The following is a 22,145-nucleotide window of genomic DNA, read 5'->3' as shown; positions in this document are numbered from 1 at the left end:
GCTGCCAGGTGGCCTGGTAGCAGAGCAGTTTCTAGAGCATGCTGAGCACTCCCCCCACTGCTGTCCACCCTCCACCCCCAGCCAGCATCACTTGGCATAGGCTTTGCTAGAAACACCAGCGCCTGTGGCTGCTACCTTTATCGGAAACCCAGCTGGCCCAGGAAAGAGGAAATCATGTTTTTTGTTTGTTGTTGTATTTAATACGTTCTGCACTGGAGGGGCAGGGGAGGGGGCTTTGAGGGTCCCCCCTCCTCCTTTTCACACATTAGTTTCCTTTTTCTCTGAGCAGCACCCACCTGCTGGGTATTGGACTTCACTTTTCCCCGTGGGTCACCTAGGAGAGTCTCCTGACCCTGCTTGAAGAGCTCCAAGGGAATGAGCACCCAGGAGAGGCCCCCGAACGGCGGCGTGACAGCCCACCCTTAGTGGATCCCCGGGAGGGCGCACGGCAGGGGCAGTGAGTTTCACGTTAAGCACAGGGTCTTCATGGTGGCTCTCAGTCAGGCCAGCACCCCCACGGCCTGCATCTTCAAGGCGTCTCTTGTGTACATGTCAGTGAACTCGCAGAGTTCATTAATCCCACCACCATAAGCACACTCTCCACTGTTGTGATGAAAATACGGCCTGTGTCGGCACCCTTGGTCATAAACCAGTGGCCAGCGTGGGCTTTTCACGGAGCACCGGTCAGGCTGACGGCAGGCAGCTCCTCTGGGTTCACCCAAGTCTCTAACGAGCATGTTGAACTAATCATCTTCTTCCTGGAACCCCAAGGAGGGAGCTGAGGGAACACTTCATCTTAGCAGCATACCCTTAAATTGGGGGTCAAACATGAAGAATTAGCTTGGGAGTTGGGATTAGAGTAGCTGGTAGTCTGAGGAGCCCCGGTAAGGCAGCTGGGCTTTGGCACAGGAGAGATGTCCCTGGCCCCTAAAACGGGGGTGGCTGAACCTAAGAATCAGGCCAGAGACCCTGAGAGGGCCCGTGGACCAGAGGGGGCCGGCACCTTCAAAGGTGCCCCAGGGATGATCAGGGAGAAGGCTGGTTTTCTGATAAAGGACCCTTGAGACCAACATGGAAGGAGCAGGGATGTCTGATCCATTCCACTCACATCTCAGAACTTCCAGGCTTTCTACCTCGACTTTCCGCAGCCAGCAGCACGCACCCAGGCTGCCTTCACCTGGGGAACCCAGGACCCCAGGCTGACCCCGAACGTGATCACTTAACTGTCAGACTTGCCCTGAGGTTTTAACCGGCGCCGCCGGTGAAGTTCTGTTTTTGACATGACGAACCTTCACTTTCTCCCAGGTCTTGCTCCTGGAGGTTCCCTCATCCCGCCTACACCCTGGTTGCCAGGGGCAACGTCTTTGCCGGGTCAGGGTCCCAGCGCACAGCGCCGTGGGGGGGGGGGACACCATCGGTGGGGGTCTCTGCGAGGCAAGTGGGAGTGCCTGGAGAGGCAGCGAACAGCCATGCAAGAGCGCTCACTGTTCCTGTTGATCGATGGCTGCTTTTTTTAGCGATGACGCCAGGGCCACACGCTCACATGGCTTAGTGAAGTTATGACCTCTCACGGAATTCTTTCTGAATGGCCCAGCTGTTGTGTTCTGGTCTTCTGACGGGTCAGTCAGGAATCAGCCTTTCATCCCGCATGTCATCACAGAAGCAACAGTCGGGGAGTGGGGAGGGAACTCTTTGACACTGAGCCACGAAAATCCGGACTAACTTTTCAGATGTTCAAATGGGCTATGCTACTGTTTCGGTCTCAAAGCTACCAAGTTTGTGCAATAAGTGGAAGGGATGTCATCCCTGTTCAATAAACGCTGAATGACATTCAAGCTGATTTTCTAGACCACTGAGAAAATCTTTATTTACAATAAATTTCAATAAAATTTGCATAAATATATTCCCAATGTACAGTTTTCACCTCTGATTTCTTCATGTCCTTTTAAAAGTTAGTCTGTCCTGTTCTCATTGCTCCTTTCGGACGCCAGCGTGGAGCTGCTGTTGGAAGGCGGGAGGCTGCTGCCTGGTAGCCGGGGGGGACCCGGAGGCTCGGGGTGGTCAGAGGCGGCCTCTCGGGGGGGCGGGAGGGCTGCGGCTCCGTCCTTGCCCTCCAGCTTCCGCTCCATGGTTGCCACCAGGATCTTGAGCCACGTGTTCTCGGTGAGGAGGTTCTCCGAGGCGTCGGCCAGCTCCTGGAGCTTCCGGGCCACCTCCTGGAGCTCGTGGGTTTTCTGCTCGTACAGGGCCTGCAGCTGCTCGCTGTGCCGCTGGAGCAGGCTGTGCTGCTTCTCCAGGGTCTGCTTCTGCCGAAGCAGCCGGTGCTCGTCCCTGCGAGCGCTGGACAGCTGGGCCTCCACCTGCACCTGCGCCTGCTGGAGGGTGCTGATTTCCGCCCTCAGCTTCTGGATCTCTCTCTCCAAGTGGGAGATGTGCCCCTGCTGGAAGACTGCCTCGCTCTGAAGACACTCTTTGGTAGGAGGGTTAGCTAAGTTCTGGGGGGCGGAAGCGGGGTCTGAGTGATGCAGAATGAACCTCAGCAGATTAGGAAGGGTGATGGGAAGGTCTTCGGGGTATTTCACACTGCGGTCCTTTCTGGAGACAAAGGGAAAGGGGTCAAAGGTGAGAGTCCCGTCAACATTCTTAGTCCAAAGCACACTGCTACCGAAGGCCGGGCTTTCCACCAGGAGACATGCCGAGGATTTTACTTAATGAAAGTCAGCAAGGAAAATGTTCTCTGGGCAAAAACTTCTCTACAAAGCTGAGGATGTCCCATATGCTCGTTCTGTAATTAAGGTGGCTTATCTCAAGTATGTGTCTTCCTAAGGACAAAGAACCCAGTTTCTGATAACCACCTTGGGAGAAAGACTAGAAGCTCCCGGGCCCAAGCCTTGAGCCAGGGATGGAGGGCACCGGCAACATGTAGGCGAAGTGGCCTTCGCAAGCTCTGAGAGGCCCAGTGGCGTGTAAGGAAGGATGTCCTGGGGCAGGACATCACCTGCGTCACTCTGCGGCTGTCAACAGCACGTGATGCAATCGGAAAGACCGCACACTCAGCCAGATTTCTTCAGCCAACATGTATCACACATTATTCAAGGCAGGAGTTCTTAACTGGGGTAACTATAAGCCCCTAGGGGCATCTGGCAACATCTGGAGTCATTTTTATTACCACAGTGGAGGAGGTATCACTAAAGCCTGACCCCTGACAAAAAGACCAACCAAGGGACTCCGAGAAATTAAGGCTGCCCCACCCTGAGAACACAGAATAAGGAAGGAAAGTGACGTATGAATGGGGCTCCCCCAAAGCTCTGTCACAAGTCCTGATGTAGAAAATTCCTTTCTAGAAGTTGTCATTTAACTGTCTGATGACCAACATTTCTACCACATACAGGCCCCAGAGCCATCTGTTGGGCAGACTCACGAGGCTGCAGCTCACGGTTCTGAGCGTCCACACAGGTGGCCCCTCTGTGCCCTTGCACTGCCTCGTCTGTAAAAGGGGTGGTAAGAGCATTGTTGCTCTCACGGGACTGCTGTATGGCTGACACCAATTAATCTGAACGCTGAGTGTTAGCCGAAAAACAATCATCTGATGCCTTAAAAAACCAACCAAGAGGAGCGCCTGAGTGGCTCGGTTGTTAAGCATCTAACTTCAGCTCAGGTCATGATCCCAGGGTCCTGGGATCAAGCCCCACATCGGGCTCTCTGCTCAGCAGGAAGCCTGCTTCTCCCTTGCCACTCTCCCTGCTTGTGTTCCCTCTCTCACTGTGTCTCTATCAAATAAAATCTTAAAAAAGAAAAAAAAAAAACCCAACCAAGAAACCATTCGTTAAAAGCTTACACACCCTCTCCACACACAAAGCCAGTGGTCAAATATCTAAGAAAAGACAAAAAGTGTTCTACTGATGGATAGCTCTTTCCCAAGGAAATAAAAATCACAGGGAAATTAAAATCACACATGCACCATTTTATACACTTACGGAGACTTTCGGATACGTGGAACAGTCAAACATCTGGAGTAAGTATATAGCCACACCCTCCTTTAAAGCAGGTTTTTTCATCTGGAGAAGCTTGCTTCGAGTTGGGGCCTCCCAGCCTTTCAACAGACAACTGAAAACCTGGCCCATATGAGGCGCGGGCGGGACGGACGAGCAGAGGCCGGCTCTGCCGCTGAGCCATGCAGCGCAAACCTGGTCTCTTAGGACAGAGGAACTTAACTCCCCGGGAGAGAGCAGCCCAGGTGCCTTAGCATGTGTGCAGACGTTTCCAGGGCCGAGAACGACCCCTGTCAGCACGCTATCCTGGAGTCCTGTCCCAGAGCCATCTCTGTGAAGCTACCTACAGGGTGTGCTGACCAGCTTTCCGACTTTCTAGAAGTAGCAAGAACGCAAGGTATGAACAAACTTTCCAGAAAGGAATCATGTGGGAAGTGGAGCTGTAAAAGGCCCTGCGGTAGGAGTCCGCTCTAAATTCACTAGGAGCGCGTTCATGCCTCTAGCACCTAAACTGCTAGATATGAACATGAAGAACAGGGTGTAAGGCCTCTACTCTATCTAAAGAAGGGGGTAGGAGAGTGGGGGCGGGTGGGCTGCTCCCCTCCCAGGCCCACACTACAGTAAGCCACTGCACCCCAGGATGTCCTCAGCCAGGCCTGGCCAGAGCACCCGACTTCCACAACGTGACGCAGAGCGGAGCGAGCAGAGCGGCTCTAAGACACTCCCGCACAGGAGAGCCGGGCCTGCCAGGGGGCACACCACGGGGAGGACAAGCCGTTCCGTGTGGTTTCTCTCGTTCACGACTATAAAATATCTGCTCACCGGAGACCAGCTGCGAAGCAAACAAGCAGCATCCCTCCCATCACCGGTAATTCTCCTCCTAAGTAACTGTCAGGATCTTGACACATCCCCTACTTACTGCACACATTTTAACCTAGTGGCATGAGCAGACTTCTATTTCATCGGAACCCATACAGTCTCTTCACTAAAAATAACCTAAGCACACACATCGTGAAAAAGGCCTTTTCCATTTCCTCTCTTGTGAGCGGTCAAAGCCTGCCCTTGGCCCATTTACGCCCTCTGAGCACGCCAACACTCAACTTGGACCAGCTGACAAGGAGCTTACTGCACTTCTGACAACTCTTTATTTTTAGGAAATAAGAAAAATTCCATTCCTGAGCAGTAAGGCTTTCGTTTCCCAAGCTCTGCGTGTTCACAAAGAGCGGGACACTCTCCTCACATCCGGTATGTACCTTCTAGACTTTTCAGGGATGCGGAGCTGCAGGGAGCACCCACGCTCATCCCACAGTGACCGCCTCCGCCGGCTTTCAGACAAAAGCTTCGTCCCCCACACGGCCCGACTCAGCCTCCCAAACACACAATTGTCTGTCTCTTTCAATGCGCACTCCCGAGTTCTAGCTGCTGAGAACGTCTCCATGCAAAGGCTCGTGCTGGGTGTTAGGACTTTACCACCTTCCCAAACTATGTTTGAAATTCCAAAACCATGCTTCATTGAACTTCGTGCCTGACCTCCACCCCACACAGATGAAATTGTTAGGATTACCGCCCGGGATCCCTTGAACGTGTGGCACTTTAAATGCTTCTTAGAAGGAAAGAGGTTCATCACGACAGTTAACAGAACAGGATGAGTCACACTCCGTTTTTAGTGTGTGATGTGACAGGACCCTACCACCCCAGGAAGTATTCCAGCAAAAATTCCTTGACATTAAGAGGAAAAAACAAGGAAATGATTCAATCTCTAGGAAGGAAGCACTCTCCTGGAGACACAGAAAGTATGGCAGTGGCTACAATGAACGGAAGAAGTGAGCGCAGGAGATGAGAACAGGAGACATCACATGCGGGACTTAGGAACCTCACTGAAATAATCCTGCAAATGCTTCCCCCTGGAAAGATACCGTCAGAGCCGCATGACTGGTCCCCGAGGACCCATTCTTTTATCAACAAAAGGGAATCTTTTTTTAAACAGGGAAAGTACATCTGGTTTATCAAGCTTTCAAAGGCCAAGAGTTAATTTCCCTTTTAGCGAAATATCCACATCCAACATATACTAATTGCCAAGTCAAGCCGTCCCCTTTGCTTATGTCCCATCCCTGTCTGCTGGGCTTTCAAGGTAGCTGCTGTCATCACCGGAAGTTGGAGTCTGCTTAGACAAATGTGAAGACGTCAAAGTGACAGCCCCAGGGCAGATATTCACAGAAGTCTGCACACTTGGGGAGAAGGCTCCTTGAATCCCAGGAATGGGGTACGGTGGGGAGGAGAGTCTCCATTTCCAACTTGCACAAGAGGGACAAGGTAGTCTTCAGCAGGACCCAGCAGAAAATGACACATGTGAAAGCCTGGGGCAGGCAGGGCCTGAGATCCGGGGGCTCAACAATGAGCGCCTGTCCTGCCCCCCACCGTGAATGTGGGTCTTTGCTTTCCACCCACTGTAGGTTCTTATGGTCAAGAAGGCAAACAAGTTCTGATGGCCACATTCATATGCGTGAGAACACACACTCTGTGAGGGGCAAAGTTCTTACCAAAACCACATCTGAGCTTGTGACCCCAAAGCCCTTTTATCCTTGGTCCCCAAGGGCGCATTATTTGAACAATATATTTTATTCAAAACAGTTTAGTAATAGGTAACAATTTGCATTTCACTTCTGTGAAGTACCTTAAACACATGTCATTTTCGGCGAAAGAATCCCATCTGCCCAAATATAGAAAAAAATCAGCTTTACCTGTTGCAGGGAAAAAATAAGATAGTGGGAAGACGGTCAGCCATAACTTCCCAAGGAAGGTCGTTCTGAGACACATCAATCCTGGCAAAGGGAAAGATGAGAAAAAGTAAAGGATCAGCCCAAGACACTCCAACCTGAAATAACCTTCTCTGAGAATAGAAGAGCCCGGAACATTTTGTGGCCACACTGACCAGCCCCTCTTAGTGGGTACAAGACCAACGCAAACTGGTTGCAATTCAGGCAAGAAGAACCAATGCTTCCAGAACATGCCACTTTCCACTTCACTTGTGGAGTGGAAGTGACACGTCATGAGAGTAAAAATGAGCTTCCCAAAAAAACCAGTACAAAACAAAATGCCTCACTGACACCTCAGGAGCAGTCCACCCACCTGATGGGGCCTGGTCAAGTACTTTAATCCCTGAATCAGCTCTGGAAAAAGGAAATCACTGTGCAAAATACATCAAGCCTCTGAAGACATAAGAAAGCTGGAAAATAAAGACTACACTCTATTTTATATTTATATTTTGTGAATCTGGACGGGGCCACAAAACCTTTATTTTTTTAACAGATTTTAATTTTCTAACACAGAAAATGATACCTTTGCTCAATTACCCACCCTGTGCTTTATTAATATTGAAAGACACAGCGGTCCCTCCTGCAGCCCGCACTCGGCTAAGTGCAGCAGCCCCCCACCCCAGCCCGCAGGGATCGCTCAGGCGGTGCAGAAGCAAAAAAAAAAACCAAAAAAAAAAAACACAAAAAAATCCTAGAAGGAGGGAGCAGACCGTGTAGGTCCACTTGGCCAGGTGGCTCCGATGTCCATCATCACAAACAATGCATATAAAAGATGGCAATTTTTTGAATCATTAACTTGACAGAAGTTTCTAGAAAGTATAATGGGGGTTAGGAATGAATCAGTGCCATGCATTTGTCCAGAAGGATGGCCGAATTATAATGGTTTTAAACAACTGAACAAAATGGCACTCCTGCCTCTGCCTGGGACAGCCCACATAAAATGTCAGAGTCCCATTTTTTAAACAAGTAACACTGAACGCTTTCGTTATCATCAAATACTTTTCTTCTCCTGAGTTTTACTTCAAAAAAGCAAGTACAATTGAAAGAAAAACATTATCATTAACATCCACTGGGCTGGTCGGGACCTTCTTTCTGGGATTCGCATTCAGGCTTGGTGTGCAAACCTCCACGATGTGAAGAGCAGCGCTCAGACATTTCATATGCGACTCCTTTCAATTAATGATGTGAAAAGCATTGTTCTAATAAATGGGTCAATATCCCATCACACTGGAAGCCCCAATGTACTTAGCTGTTGCTTTCCTGCTACAATGACTGGCTCAGCTCCTCTCCAAGTCCTAGTTCCTTAATTCCCCAAAGTGAAATTAACTGAGGCAAAACTGTGTAACCATTCTTGTACTTTCCTACAAATGTTGCTAACATGCTTTCCAAAAAGGTTACACCCATTTCAAGAGCTAGGTCTGCCATTGCCAACTTCACTTCATCAACACAAGATGCTGTCACTTAAAAGCAACTGTTAGTAAGTGTAAATGATACTCTGTTATTGTTCTAATTTACATTTATTAGACTGTCATCTCCACACTTAAGTTTATTTATACTCTCCTCCTCCAGAAGAAACCTACCCAAGTCTTTTCTTCCCCCAGGAGTCCCTCCCAGCTGTGACTCCCCCTGCCCCCCAGATGGTTTTTCACTGTGGTAAAATACACACAAAATGTCCCAGCCTGACTACGTCCGAGCCCAAAGCTGGCAGTGGTAAGTGCACTCATAATGGGGTGCAGCCATCCCCATCACCCAGCTCCACAACCATTTCTTCATCCTGCAAAACAGAGACTCTATCCATTCAAGAGCCCCCCACTCGCCACCACACCGACCATCTACTTTCTGACTCTGACTTCACAACCTGGCAATCACACAGCAGGTGTCTTTTTTTTTTTTTTTTTTTGGAAGATTTTATTTGAGAGAGAGAGAATGTGTGAACACAAGCAGGGGCAGGCAGGGGCGGGGGCGAAGCAGACTCCCCCCTGAGCAGGGAGCACTGAACCAGGCTTGATTCCAGGATCCTGAGATCATGACCTGAGCTAAAGGCAGATGCTGAACCGACTGAGCCCTCCACCCCCTCCCAGCGCCCATGCCCTTTTGTATCTCTGTACTTCATTTAGGACTGAGTCCTCAAGGTTCAACCACGCTGTAGCAGGTGTCAGAATGTTCCTCTTTTCAAGACTAAAAAACATTCCCCTGTGCAGACAGACCACATTCTCCTCTCCGCACTTCCTTAAACCTTTGTTCCTTCTCAGGGTCTGGAGTATGAGCACCTGATTCTGAGTCCTGGTCCCTCACTTACAGGCTGTGTGACTCTGGGCAAATTACCTACCCTCTCTGTGACTCAGTTGCCTCCTCAGTAAAAAGAGATCCTAAGACCTGCTTCACGGAGTGCTCCAGCAAGCAGGCCGGGTTAACATGTATACAGAGAAATCTCACGGCACACAGCAGCTCCTCAAATCTGGTTCTAACCACCACTTACAGCAGATCCAGTGGGTGAAACACAGATGCTGTAAAATATAGCTACTGTTCTTTTTTAAAGCCTACTTTCCTCATTTCTCTCACTGAGCCCTTTCCTAGTGGAATCTGTTCGTCTTTAATTATTTTTTGTAACTGCTTCACTTTGCAAAGTTTCCATCTCTCAAAGGAACAAGCAAACCCAGCATTCTTTGTTATTCTATTCTGTCCTATGATTTAATCTTTTATGTTTAATTCTGTCTGGAAGGCTGAAGTCTAAACAAGCCCTGCCCCAAACAGTTTAGTACCTTTTCCAAAAATTCTTCATTTGATGCTTGTTTTTTACAAAACAAGGATTTAAAAATTGTTTTGCTTAGTACAGAGGCCACATCCAGTTGCCCACAAAATCAAAAAACTAGAACACATAGATATCAACCAATCCTTCCTCCTAATTTCAAGAGTGAGGAGGGAAACCAGACCTGGCGGAGAGATTTGCTCCAGGTCCCAGGGCCGGTTGGCAGCACATCGGGCACTGGGCCCCCTTCCCCTGTGCCAAGGCCACAGCGCATGGAAGTCGGTGGAAGTCGGTGGGCACCATTCCCATGCTGTTCTGGAGAGTCGGCCAATGCGGGGGTTGTCTTAGCAACCAGGTCAGCGCTGCTCCCACACTCACCCTCCCTGAATTCAATCAGGGCTAAACACACTCGACACCACGGAAAGAACACTCAGAACGCATCAGGAAAGCTTCGGTCTCAATGAGGTTTTGCTCATGGCTTCAAACTGACAGTTCAATCGCAGCAAGCCTTACCCAAGGTTAACGAACAGCGGGCAGACCCTTGCAAACCATATGGCTAGGCCGTAAGGAGGGAAGACGGGCACAGGCCCGAAGCACCGCAGGCTCCCTTACCTCGCCACAGTGAATGTATCCGTCGGCAGGAGGCGAGCGAACTGGATAAAGACATGATTGAGGGATAGACAGAAGCCGCACCACGGAGCGTAATAAAGCAGCAAAACGTCCTGGGGGAGGGAAAGATGGCTGTTAGTGGCCCTAGGAAGTGGGCTCACATCCTCACTGTGCTCAGAACCCAGCAGGCATTCAAGAAATGCTGCTTATGCACCAATTATGAAAATTTTCATTTTTAGATCTTTCCAATTATGTGCTTTAAGGACTTTTTGCAGTTAGAAAACCAGCATGTAACTCATGCGTGTTGTGGGAGAAGACTGCCATGTGATTAACCTGCATATCAAACCTGAAGGCTCACCCCACAACCGCGGCTCTGGGGACATTTCAATAGGGAGCGATGGTGTGATTTCTGCCTCTCCCCTGATTCCATACCTGTTTTTGGAGGACCACTTCCCAAAAGGTATCAGTTGTCACTTCAGTGATTAGATGCTGAGAAGGGAACTGGGCAGAGTCACTTCCAATGAGATGCCTTTTCAAGGGACTGTAGAGAACGCTGAAGTTTTGAATAAAAGACTCTAAAAATAAAGAGAAAATGAGATCAGCTCTTCGCCAAGTATGGAGAGAGTAGCTGGCCTACTTTTAGGCTACATTTAAAAAACCGGGCTGGCTTCACAGGCTTACATTTTTAACACTTCACCTGCAGGTAAAACCCTGATCACAGCTGCCCGGCGCGGCACCGTGTGTAGCTCCGAGAGGACCCCCCAGACAGCGATTACTTAGGTAACAAAATGCTATGCAGTGTCAGGTGCTCTGGTATTTACAGTCTAGGAATTCTCTTTTTTTTGCTCACGGGATCGGTCCACAGATAAGACACCCGAGACTGCAAAGATCATCATGCCACAATCTTTAAGAGATTTCAGCCTACAATCCCAAGACCTCTGAACACCACTACAAAGACAGCTACTACGCAAGCGGCCGCTAGTGGACAGGTGTCTCTCGTGCTCATTAATTCAAGGACAGGGAGCTATGGAGCTGTGGTCTTTGTTTATTCGAGTTCTTCAAGTTTCCTTCTTGAAAGTTTAGGGAAAAGAGCTCAATTATATTTAGTGGGAAAACCTATAAATGAAACCCACATGCAATCCAAACACCTAACTTGACCCGACAGCTTTCCCTTCCCCATAAACTCCACTGTCCTCAGACTGCTTGGTTGTCTGTCCGAAGCAGGACGATCGGCTGCGTTCTCCCTTCTTTCTCCTTCTTCTAACTCTCTCCATCTTGAGGTCCTGATCAACACCGATGTGTTCCACACAGGGAGGAGGAAGTGTGAAGGGTGGCACACACATACTAAAGACAGGTCACCGTCGGCATCGGAGTGACTTACTTGGCTAAGTTTCTGAAACTTAAAACCAAAAATTCTCTCCTCATGCGAACAAACCCTAAATCCCTAAACTGGCCCAGAGAAGCTGACTGAAGAGTCAACTCTGCAAACCAACGACACACAGGCATTTTTTAATGAGGACCCTTCAAATGTCACCAACTATAGGACAAAAAAAACCTGCGCTAGATGTATGTGGCAGAGTAGATACAGAAGATCACAAGAAATCTGAAGAAGCCCTCTTTGGGAAGACCCTAAATTCAAACTGAACATCATTATGGGCTCACTGAATGCTAAGTATATTACTGAATGGAATTATAAAGTCCAATGAACATCCCTCTAAAAACAGGCTTGTTTCACTTTAAGAAAACTCGGGGAGGGGGTGGTGCCTGGGTGGCTCAGTCCTCAGTCTGAGGACTGCCTTCCGCCCAGGTCATGATCTCAGGGTCCTGATCTCAGGGTCCTGGGATGGAGCCCAGCATCGGGATCCCTGCTCAGTGGGGAGCCTGCTTCTCCCTCTCCTCACCCCCACCCCCCAGCTTGTGCTCTCTCTTGCTATCGCTAGTAAGCAAATAAAAAAACCTTAAAAAAAAAAAAAAAAGGAACAGAAAGAAAACTTGGTCTACCAAAATGTAACTTTAGAAAACACAAATCAAGGGGCGCCTGGGTGGCTCAGTGGGTTAAAATCTCTGCCTTCGGCTCAGGTCATGATCCCAGGGTCCTGGGATCGAACCCCACATCAGGCTCTCTGCTTAGCTGGAAGCATGCTTTCCCCTCTCTCTCTCTACTTGCCTCTCTGCCTACTTGTGATCTCGGTCTGTCAAATAAATAAATAAAATCTTAAAAAAAAAAAAAAGAGAAAACACAAATCAGGAACAATTTGTAGTATCGATACAGAATGCAGTTCAGAGAGGGAGTGGTCACAGGGCTCCTCTGAACACTTAAGAGCATCACATTTATAATATATAATTTGACATTAAGTAAATCAACATTTACATAAGCTTCTCCAAAAGTGTCCAATAACAGAAACAAGCGTCACCTGGGCTTAAACGAAGACGCTAACAGGACTATTATTTAGGGGTCTTTGAGTTTCCTCTTGCCTTCACACCCTCTAAAACTTGGAAATAAAAGGTTTCCCTCCCTACGGAACTCCTCCTGTCTCCACCTGGCAAACACTGACTTTCCCTGTGTCTCCACTGAGGCTGAACTAACACGGCTTTTGAATTCTCACTGCCTTGCACGGACATCAAGGATGTCAGCAAAGCCCTGGGAACGGGACAGCGGCGGTTAGTTCACTGCTGGCACCAAGCGCCAAGGGCAAGTTCGCGACGCTTTCCCGGAACGGACCTCCCCACCCCCAAAGTGGTTCCTGCTGGTTTGCAACAGACACTTGTTTACCGCACTTGACACTTGTCTGTTACAATCTAGGCACCAAGGTCAGAGCCGCATTTTTCAAGGAGGCCAAAACAGCAACCGAGCAAACTGGGTCTGTCGGCCTTGATACCTGTACATCCAGACCTGAGACCAAAGGGAGGGCAGGTGGTTCTACGCCTCACCGCTTCCTGTTTAAGCTCTTTTAGAATGGCGCTGCCGTCGGGGTCCCGTTCATCAGCTCCCCGGGACGCTCCCAGCACAACAGCTCTCCACCCCACTGCCCTTCCTGCAGCCAGGGGCCCACCCCACACAGCTCCCTCCCACTCAGAAACGGGACAGGCACTGCCCATCTGGAACGTTGGGCTCCTATCTCCCCCAGGGGTTACATGACAAACTTATCCCAAATGGGGAGTTAGGAAGTTTCTGTTCCCTCTAATAGACAAAATTAGCTTCTTTTAAAATGGTGACCAAACACAGTCTAAAGATTTCAAGTGAGCTACAGAACTGACATCCCCCCAGGACCAAAGGTACTGAGATCCCTGGATAAAAGTTACCGGTATTAAGTTAAGCAATACTCATTATGTTTGGGGAAGGAAACTGCCCACAGTACCTAGGGTGAGCTTCCTAAGGGCTTGTTTTGGATCCAAGATATAGTGAGACTCTTCTTTCACATCAACAATTGCGGCAAACTCCTTCACCCGAGTGGCGCTCGGAGCCCCCAGCCTCTCTGCATATAACCAAAATAAATTTGAATCCAAAAGGTAGATGTTCAGGGTCTTGTTGGTCCTGCAGCTCAGGCCTGTGAAGTCTGTGCTACTCACGTCCACTTCAGGAAAGAGATACCTGTTCTCCTCAATGTGAGGAACGGAGCCTGGGGGGTCGGCCTCACATTTCTTCTCAAGGGAAGAAAGCGCGATGGTTGGGGTTTCAAAGACACTGTGTCCAGCATCAATGAAGCCCGTCACGGCCCTGTTTATAGTCCTGCAACATGCAGTGTAGTAGCTGAAGGGGCTGTAGGAACTCAGAAAATTGCTGCACTCGATGCTGCCCGACGCCACGTGATAAAAGGTCTGCTCCTTGAGGTAGAAAGAATCCAGAGCTGCCGCCATCTCGAAAAAGCTGCACTGCGGCATGCCCACCGAGCTGGGCCGGACGCCCCCCGTGGTCTGATTGACACACAGCTCACAGACGTTGTGGGTCCTGGAGACGGAGTGCCAGTGGGGCAGCACCACGGTGTTACAGCAGGGGGACGCCGTGATCAGCGGTGGCTCCGGCAGCTGCGCGGGGGGTTCAGGCGCCAGAGGCCTGAACACCGGGCCGTCCACTCGCCGCAGGTGCTGCAGGAGCCGCTCCACCACCTGGTCCCCATGACAGTTGTTGTACTCCAAGGCCACTTCGGTGATCTGAAACACAGGGCAGAGCCATGAGAGGCGCGACCATGGCGGAAGGAGAGACCCGCGGCCGTTGGGTCCGGAGAGCACCCTGGCCTGATTCACAAGAAGCCCCAGCCGGCTCTTCCTCTCCATGCATCCAAGAGGAAACCATTACACCAAGAGCTATTCAGGAAGAGGCTTGGATCATCTTTCAGAATCATGTCACTCTCTTAACAGTGAGCCAACTGTGTAGAGCAGGAGGGGGCCTCAGAGGCAGACGTCTCCGTCCACCACGAGACAAGAGCCAAGCTCCCCCTGCGACATACCTCGAGGCTGAGGGGCCGGGGACACATTTTAAATCTCAGCTCCCAGGTGAGTGCATTTGCCTTCAGAGCTTGGTAACTCTCCCACAGGGATGACGTCTTCTTTCTTCACCCTCACTAACGGTCTGAACACGTCCCAAACACCTAATGAGTGGGTCACAGTATTTCAAGCAAACCTGTTTCCAAATAAACACCCACCTCACAGGAGGCTTCAAATTCAACCTGCTCCAAACCACACTCATCCATCCTGCCTTCCCCCATAACTTCCCCCTCCCCCTGTAGAAATCAGCATCACAGAGTGGGAACGGCTATCCCTCAAGCCCACCACCTTGGACTTCAGCAACAAAGCCGGCCCCTTCCTGCGAGTCCCCATGGCCTCAGTTCAGGCCCTCAGTTGTCACAGAACACCACAGCATGCTCTCCCCCTGCTTGCTTGGCCTCCACACTGTCACTATTGATTTTAAAATTACCACCCTAAGCACAGCACTCTTCTGCCGAATGACATTCGATGGATCCCTACTACCCAGAGGATACAACTTAACATAGTCTGGCCTGCATCTGCCTTTCCCATGTCGCCCCACCCTCTTTAGAGAAGGCCGGGCCAGGACCTCCTCCATCCGACACACCTCAGTAATGCCCCCCAGGCCGAGCAGCAGGGTGGCTGCTTCAGGAGAGCTAACGCCCCTGCACCCTACCTCACCTGGGAGCTCTGCTCTGTATCTTCAGGGCCCCAAAGCCCTTCCCACAGACTCACAAGTGCCTGCTGAGACAGCCCTCCTCCCCACAAGCTTACAGACCCTCATGGGTTGGGACCCTGCTGGATTTCTCCCGTTCTCCCCAGAGCCAGGGACAGAACAAATGCCCAAGATCTGGGGAATGAATGGCATCTCGGGGTAACACACATCCCCACGTCCTGGGGAGAGTAACCGCTTTCCCCTCAGGTCAGTATCAGCCTGATTAGATTGACATTTCATTCTGTTTCCAAACTGAACACCTTTCACTACCCTCGCCAGTTTCATAAGAAAAACAAGCAAGTCATTATAATCCAAAGGCATTTACTCCATCCACTCTCTGAAACAGAATCACGTGCTAACTTGGATCAAATCTTGCCACTTAGTTAAAAGGTGTTAAGTCACTCGGGATTTTGTTTCATGAAAGTGTGTGTGTGTGTGTGTGTGTGTGTGTACGTGTGTACGCGTGTGTGTGCGCAAAGCCATTTAATGAGTACTTTTCCAATTTAAAAAAAAAAATCCCAATTCTATATATGGTATTCATAGAGATTGTTAATTCAAAACATATGCCTTTGTACAGAAAAATGAACGGAATAGTTCTCAGGCATAAAAAAAGACTACTTAAGAAGATAAACCAGTGTTTCATTTTCTTTCCTCCCCCCACCCCCACCACAAAAACATCTCAGGCCTTTGTGGCTAAGGCTCTGACAGCACACCACACTCACAAGGTCAAGCCCGTATGATTCACAGGAGCCCAGCGGCCCTCTGGCCCCATCTGGGCACTGCCTGACACCCAAAGACACCATGGATTACCATTCCCACCGTGCCCCCTGCTCCCCCCCAAAAAATCCCACAAAAATTCAAGTATTTACGCATTTTTTTTTTACAAAAAGTCCAAGTAGGAGTATATTTACGACAGCAGGAGTCCTTAAAAGGTCTTCTCAGCTCTTTTCACAACATTGCTCATAAGCAAAGAAGCCATATAAAGGATCTTTAATTGAAGAAACTATTTTGTATAGAGTAATGCTCTTAAAACGTAAGGAATTCTTATTTTTCTTTTATAAACTGAACTGGGTTTTACTTTTATGCCTCTTTCACACACTGGGCAGTTGTGGAAAGGCGAGTCCAGTTTCGTCTTCACATGTGAATCGCCGGAGGCCATACTTCATCTCCCATGAACTAATAAGGAAAATCTGGCACATAATTTTAAATGTACTGTAAATGCTTTCTTCCATCTTCTTTCATCAGACAAATGTTTAAGTCAGAACAAGACAACCATGACTTTGCCCATGAGGCTCGCACACCGTGAGCCCCTCAGAGCAGCGCTACGAGAGGCACACGGACTCCTCACTGGCCGCAGGGAGCAGCTCTGCAGAGACGCAGCGGTCAGTGGCCTGACGCTGTGGTCTCCCGCGGGTGGGGGGCGTGAGTGTGTGTCAGCAGCTGCCGGGCCCAGACCGGGGCTCACAGCGGAGCCAGCACACGGCTGTCCTCTGGTTGGTCCCCACCACACTCCCCACTATGGCTGCCTCAAAATCCATTGCCTGGCAAGCTCCAGTGCTACTAACCTCATGTGACGCTGACCTCTCTCCACCACGTCAGCTTCCTCAACCGCCTGCCCCAACTGGGCCTCCAGGTGGGCATGGGAAAAAGGCTTAAAGCGTAAACTCTCCTGTGGTTGAGGAGCTGATGAGTTCAGAACCCAGCCTGGGAATGTCCAGGTGCGGTGTTCAGGCGACCCAAGCCTGAGGGCTTCCTTACCTCTCTGCTCACACACCCCACTTCCCATCCCCACCAGCGCCCAAGTTCTGGACTTTACTACTTCCCACAGTCCTGGAGCAGTGCTGCCTGGAAAACGGGAATCATGGGAACACACAGCTCAGCTGACATCTCTCCTCTGTCAGGGAGACTGTGCTAGCCACGATTAACCCTAAAGTCCTCAAAGTCACACCCAACCGCCTCTCCTGTTCAGGCTTCCAATCTGGGTCTTCTCCAGGCGGCCTCTCTGGGGGCCACGCAACCCACACTACTTCCTAACACCAAACCTGCAGGAACCTCCCCACCACCGTGCCTCTGCTCAGGCTGTGCCTTCTCTTATGTTTCCCTCAACCCATCCACATCCTGGCCACCCCGAAAGTCTGTCCCCCATACCTGCCCCGCCCACGGCCTCTCCTAATCTCGCCCCTGGCTGCCCTTAGCTTTCTGGGACACAGCCCTCTCTCCTCCAATTCCTCCTGAGCGGGGCCTGGGGCTGACCTTCCTCCACCTTGCATTAATTAAAAGCAAGCTGCAGCCGCCCTCCTGAACAAGCCTCTGAGATCGTGAGAGTAAGGCTGCCTCTTCTCCATCTTTCTCACCCACGGCTCCCTGACACAGTGCTCCATAAACATTTGCTAAAATGACCTCAAAGGAAGAGGGAAATGTACTGCACAGAACACTTTACTTGGCTAAGTAATTCATAATACTGCTGAGATGCCATCTGGTTTTCAACAATCTCAACCATACAGCGAGGTTCGGGGAATCCACTCATCTTGCAGAGACACTCTGAGCTCAGAGGAAAGGAGACACAGGAACAAAGTGGTTTAACAAAAAAAAAAAAGAAGAAGAAGGAGGAGGAGGAGGAGGAGGAGGAGGCCTGGCCAGAGATGGAGGAGTTAGGACAGAGAAGAGAGACGCTAAGCAAGGGAAAAAGGCAGGAAAGCTAGCGTCCTCCTGCCAGAGGCCCAAATCCAACAACCCCCTAAACAGGGGAACTGGGCTCCAGTCACAAAACACTACCCCACCCAGGTCCCTGACTTGCCCAAATTAGACAAGACAGAATTCTCCACAAAGAAATTTTTTAAAAGTCAAAGTAAAAACCCCAAACTGTAGCTGTGCCTTGGATGAAAACCCCACCTTTCCTACAAAGAGCCTTAAGGCCCTTAAGAGTAGATACAGTAAAAGCCTAGGAAATTTGGAGAGTGTCTTAGTTCATAAAATATTTGCGTAGTGAAGATTTTCTTCAGGAAGTAAGTCTTATTACTTCAAGTCATCCCTAATCAGAGGAAAAGAAACAAAAGCTATTTCATTTCTCTCCTTTCTTCCTCGAAGCCAGGGTAGCAGCAGGGATAACAACTTTCACAATGAGGCTCCAGAGTATCAAAGTCAGGGGCCTGGCTGGGGAAGATCCCCGAGCCCCTGTCGCCTCCAGGCAGACCACCAGGCTGACACAGAGAGGCCCGGGGAGAGACCGTGTCTGGTTAGCCAGGCCAGTGCTACACCGGCTGTCCGAAATTGGTTTGGGCCCATTAAGGGATCCTTGAGGGAACAAAAAAATAAAACCCCCCAGTAAATCCAATTTAGCAATCCCAGGCACACTCTGGTAATTGTTATTACTCTCTCTAAGTGCCTCCAAATGATCCGCATATAAAACAAACTCACACCCGGAGAGAGTAAGCGCACCAGCTGAAACAGGAAAAGCAGGAGGGGCAGACTCCTGACAGCTCTGTCTCTGGAAACCGCTCTGCTTATCTTCACAACAGGAAAGGCTTAGAGAAACAAGGGAGCCCAGTATCCCCACTGTCGTTCCCTGGCTGCCGGGTTGAGCGTGGCCAGGGCTTGCTGTCAGGCCCCCTCACCCGACAACGGCGTCTCCAAGGCCACACTGAACCCTGCCTGTGCTGCTCTCCATCCCCTCTATCCCACTCCCCCAGTGGGTCATGGCAGGACGAGAGACATCTGGTCCTACCCTGGGGAGGCGCAGCTTGGTCATGCCTGTTCGCGCCGACTCCCCCAGACCTGAGCAGCTGTCAGTCAATGTGGCCAGCGAGGCCACAGTGGATCCCATCTGTGGCACACACTCTTCTCCTGCCCATTTATGGGAGGGAGTAACGCCACAGAAATGCAGCTGCCCCTCCTTGCAGGCTCTTGGATCCTGGTGGAAATCACTCTGAACGTGGAGTGAGACACCCGAGTTCATGAGGTTTTCCTGCTCCCTAGGAGATACCTTTTAACATCAGGACTCTTACCTCATCTATTAAAGGGTGGCTTTCGGCTAAAGGATTGAAAGGTACAAACACAAGAAGCGCGGGCCCCTTCTTCAGTTCATTGTTCAGCAGGAGGCTCTTGCCGCCGTGCGGCCGCAGCCATCGGAGGAGCGCCTCTCGATTTTCTAAGGCCCACTTATGGATGTTCTCTGCGGTGTAGTTGACCGCCTCCCTGGGAAAGACCTGCGAAGGACAACACAAGGAGGGCTGAAGGCAGGGCAGGCTCAAGAGGCCCCGACCACCCCACCGCCGCCCAGGTGCACGTAAGACGACTCCGGGCCGTCTCCTCTGCCCCGGCTCCTCCAGTCAGCGTTTCCTCCCAAGCGGCTGTGAAGAGCACGGGCAGCTCAGAGGGGTGACTCTCAGGTCACAGAGCCCTCCTGCTCCCTTCAGCAGACGCCTCAACCAAGGGAGAACTCTCCCAATCTGCTGCTGGCAACAATGGCCTCTTCCACCCTGGCCAAGGGGAGCTATTACATTTTAGTGGGTTCTTACAAAAGAATTATTGTAACAGGATCGATGAATACCCAAGGGAATGGAAGTTATAAAGGTGAGGATCACTTAGATTTTTACGCTGGTTCCTCAAAACCTGGCTCATCGTGGTGGGAGAAGATATTCCTTAGGGCAGAGCTCTGAATCTGCATCTTCCGGTCACCCGTACCCCAGTGACTAGAGGAACACCTAGCACACAGCAGAACTCAGCAAATACTTGAACGAATCCACGCATGACCTAGAACTTGTACAAAGCCACAGATCACCCTTACGTGTATGGAATGAAGCAAAGAGACACGTAGATTTTGTGCTTTGCTTAAAGTAGGTCAACATAAAATTATGTTTGAAATTCCAATATGGATCACTGGGTTTCAAATGAAACTCCCCAAAAAAAGTGCTTCGGAGGGTTCCACAAAATGAGATCTTTTATACTTTCCAAAACTGAGAATTAAATTGCCTCGTGACAAGGATGTCCACCGGTTTTATTTGTTAAAATACTGGAATCCCAATAGTATTTCATTTGATAAAAGGAATTCTGGGGCACCTAGGTGGCTCAGTGGGTTGAGCCTCTGCCTTGGGCTCAGATCATGATCTCAGGGTCCTGGGATCAAGTCCCTCCTCGGGCTCTCTGCTCGACAGGGAACCTGCTTTCCCTCTCTCTCTGCCTGCCTCTCTGTCCACTTGTGATCTCTCTCTCTCTGTGTCAAATAAATAAAATCTTTAAAAAAATAAAAAAAAAAACTATTAAAAGGAATTCTGCTCAACCAACCACCAACCTTCAGAACTACAGACCTGAAGCAGTAAGCCCAGTGCGTCTACCAGGGCCATTCCCACAGCCCCAGCTTCTCTCTGTTTTATGCTCCTTCCTCAGTGCCCTCCCCTCTCAACCCATACGATGTATGTTGGTTGTACAGCATGCTACAGGAGGAGGATGGAGGAAAAAGACCAACAGTGAAAGCAGAGGAAGTAAGAAGCAGCTCAGAGGCACGAGGAGGGTGGGCAGGTGGTGGAGAAACCAGCGAAGCAGTGACTCTCCAAGTGGGCACGGCAGGAGTTTGAAAAAACAAACTCAGACATCATAAACACATTTCTATTTGGAAAACAACAAAAATACATCTGACTGCTGGAATACAAATTACATGATATACAGCATGGCATCTGGGCTCCTAGGGATTTGCAGAAGCCAGGGGGACTGACAACCAAAGAGGCGCCCCGGAGAGGGCCTAACAGTCCTCCCGCAGGCATGAAACTTGCACGTCGAGTCAAGGGGAGCCCAGGTTCAGTGGGCTAGGTACACGGGTTACACAGATACTGGTCTTCACTAAACCTGTAAGTCACACACACTGTCAGTGACATTAGAGACAGAATATACTTAAAAAAATAAACTCAGTGATAGGACTGAAGCAGCAGCAATATAGCAGAGGCAAAGGGCTATGCGGGGCACAGGTCAGCAGCTCAGAAAGAGCTGAGCTGGGGCTGCTTCACTGAAAGCAAACGAAATCAGGGAGCAAAGACAATGGAAAACCAAGGCTCTGTGGGGTGAGAAGCCATCAGCTTCTCGCTGTGACTTAACAAGAACCTCAAAATCCGTTTCATCAGCTAAGGAGAAGAGCATGCCACGTGATTACTCCTGATGAATGGAACAGATGAACGAAGAACATCGCCTAATGGAAGCTTCACCTCTGAGAACATTGCGCCCACAGTAACAATTCTCCAACAGAATCATCCTGCGATTTCATCCGAGGAGGAAAACAAACAAGGCTGCACCAAAGTCGAAGAATAAAAACAAAGAATCGCTAGATGTTACAGCTGAGAGCCCTCTAACGCATGGGTTTGCACACGGGGACGCGGGCTCTGGCGTGGGGTTGCAGGAACTCTCAATTTGCATATAAAAATCACATACACTTTCCTAGGGAGAGTGCCCATAGATCTTATCCAATTCTCAAAGAAGTCCATGACCTAAACAAGGTTAAGAACCACTGCACTAATATAAATGTGATTTCAAAATACTTACAAGAGATGTGTTGAAATGTCTATGTAAATACACACTTCCAGATTGTACTAAGGATACCAGTTTCGCAAGATGTTTATTTGTGATAACCCCAAATCGTATTGTTCCTAGGTAATCTGAAACAGAAAATTTGCCTTTATTAAAGAAAAAGCCTATGCCTTAAAACAACCACAAAATGCAATGATCAAGTCTTGATGCACAAATCCCCAGAGCAACGCTCTTTTTGGTCACCTAGCCTAGGCAGAAAAGGAGCTGGAGAACCCTCCTCCCGAAAC

At 49.8% G+C, this 22,145-nt stretch overlaps 1 protein-coding gene across 3 annotated transcripts in view; it reads right to left on the bottom strand.

Annotated features, from left to right (window-relative positions):
• Positions 1-1,837: 1,837 nt before the first annotated feature.
• LOC111156063 (thioredoxin domain containing 11) overlaps positions 1,838-22,145 on the bottom strand; it is a 59,579-nt gene continuing 39,271 nt past the window's right edge. For all 3 annotated transcript variants that reach the window (XM_022516646.1, XM_022516647.1, XM_022516648.1), the window contains 7 exons: positions 21,874-21,986; positions 19,350-19,550; positions 13,526-14,318; positions 10,599-10,741; positions 10,170-10,279; positions 6,734-6,814; positions 1,838-2,595 (listed from right to left, as the gene is read on the bottom strand). In XM_022516646.1, the coding sequence (XP_022372354.1) occupies positions 1,953-2,595; positions 6,734-6,814; positions 10,170-10,279; positions 10,599-10,741; positions 13,526-14,318; positions 19,350-19,550; positions 21,874-21,986 (2,084 nt within the window). In that variant the 3' untranslated portion in view covers positions 1,838-1,952. The remainder of the gene's footprint in view (positions 2,596-6,733; positions 6,815-10,169; positions 10,280-10,598; positions 10,742-13,525; positions 14,319-19,349; positions 19,551-21,873; positions 21,987-22,145) is intronic.

This window comes from Enhydra lutris, unplaced genomic scaffold, assembly GCF_002288905.1.
Source record: "Enhydra lutris kenyoni isolate GAN:26980312 unplaced genomic scaffold, ASM228890v2 scaffoldscaffold45, whole genome shotgun sequence".
Taxonomy (NCBI): Eukaryota; Metazoa; Chordata; class Mammalia; order Carnivora; family Mustelidae; genus Enhydra; species Enhydra lutris.
This window is presented reverse-complemented; position numbering and strand designations above follow the sequence as displayed.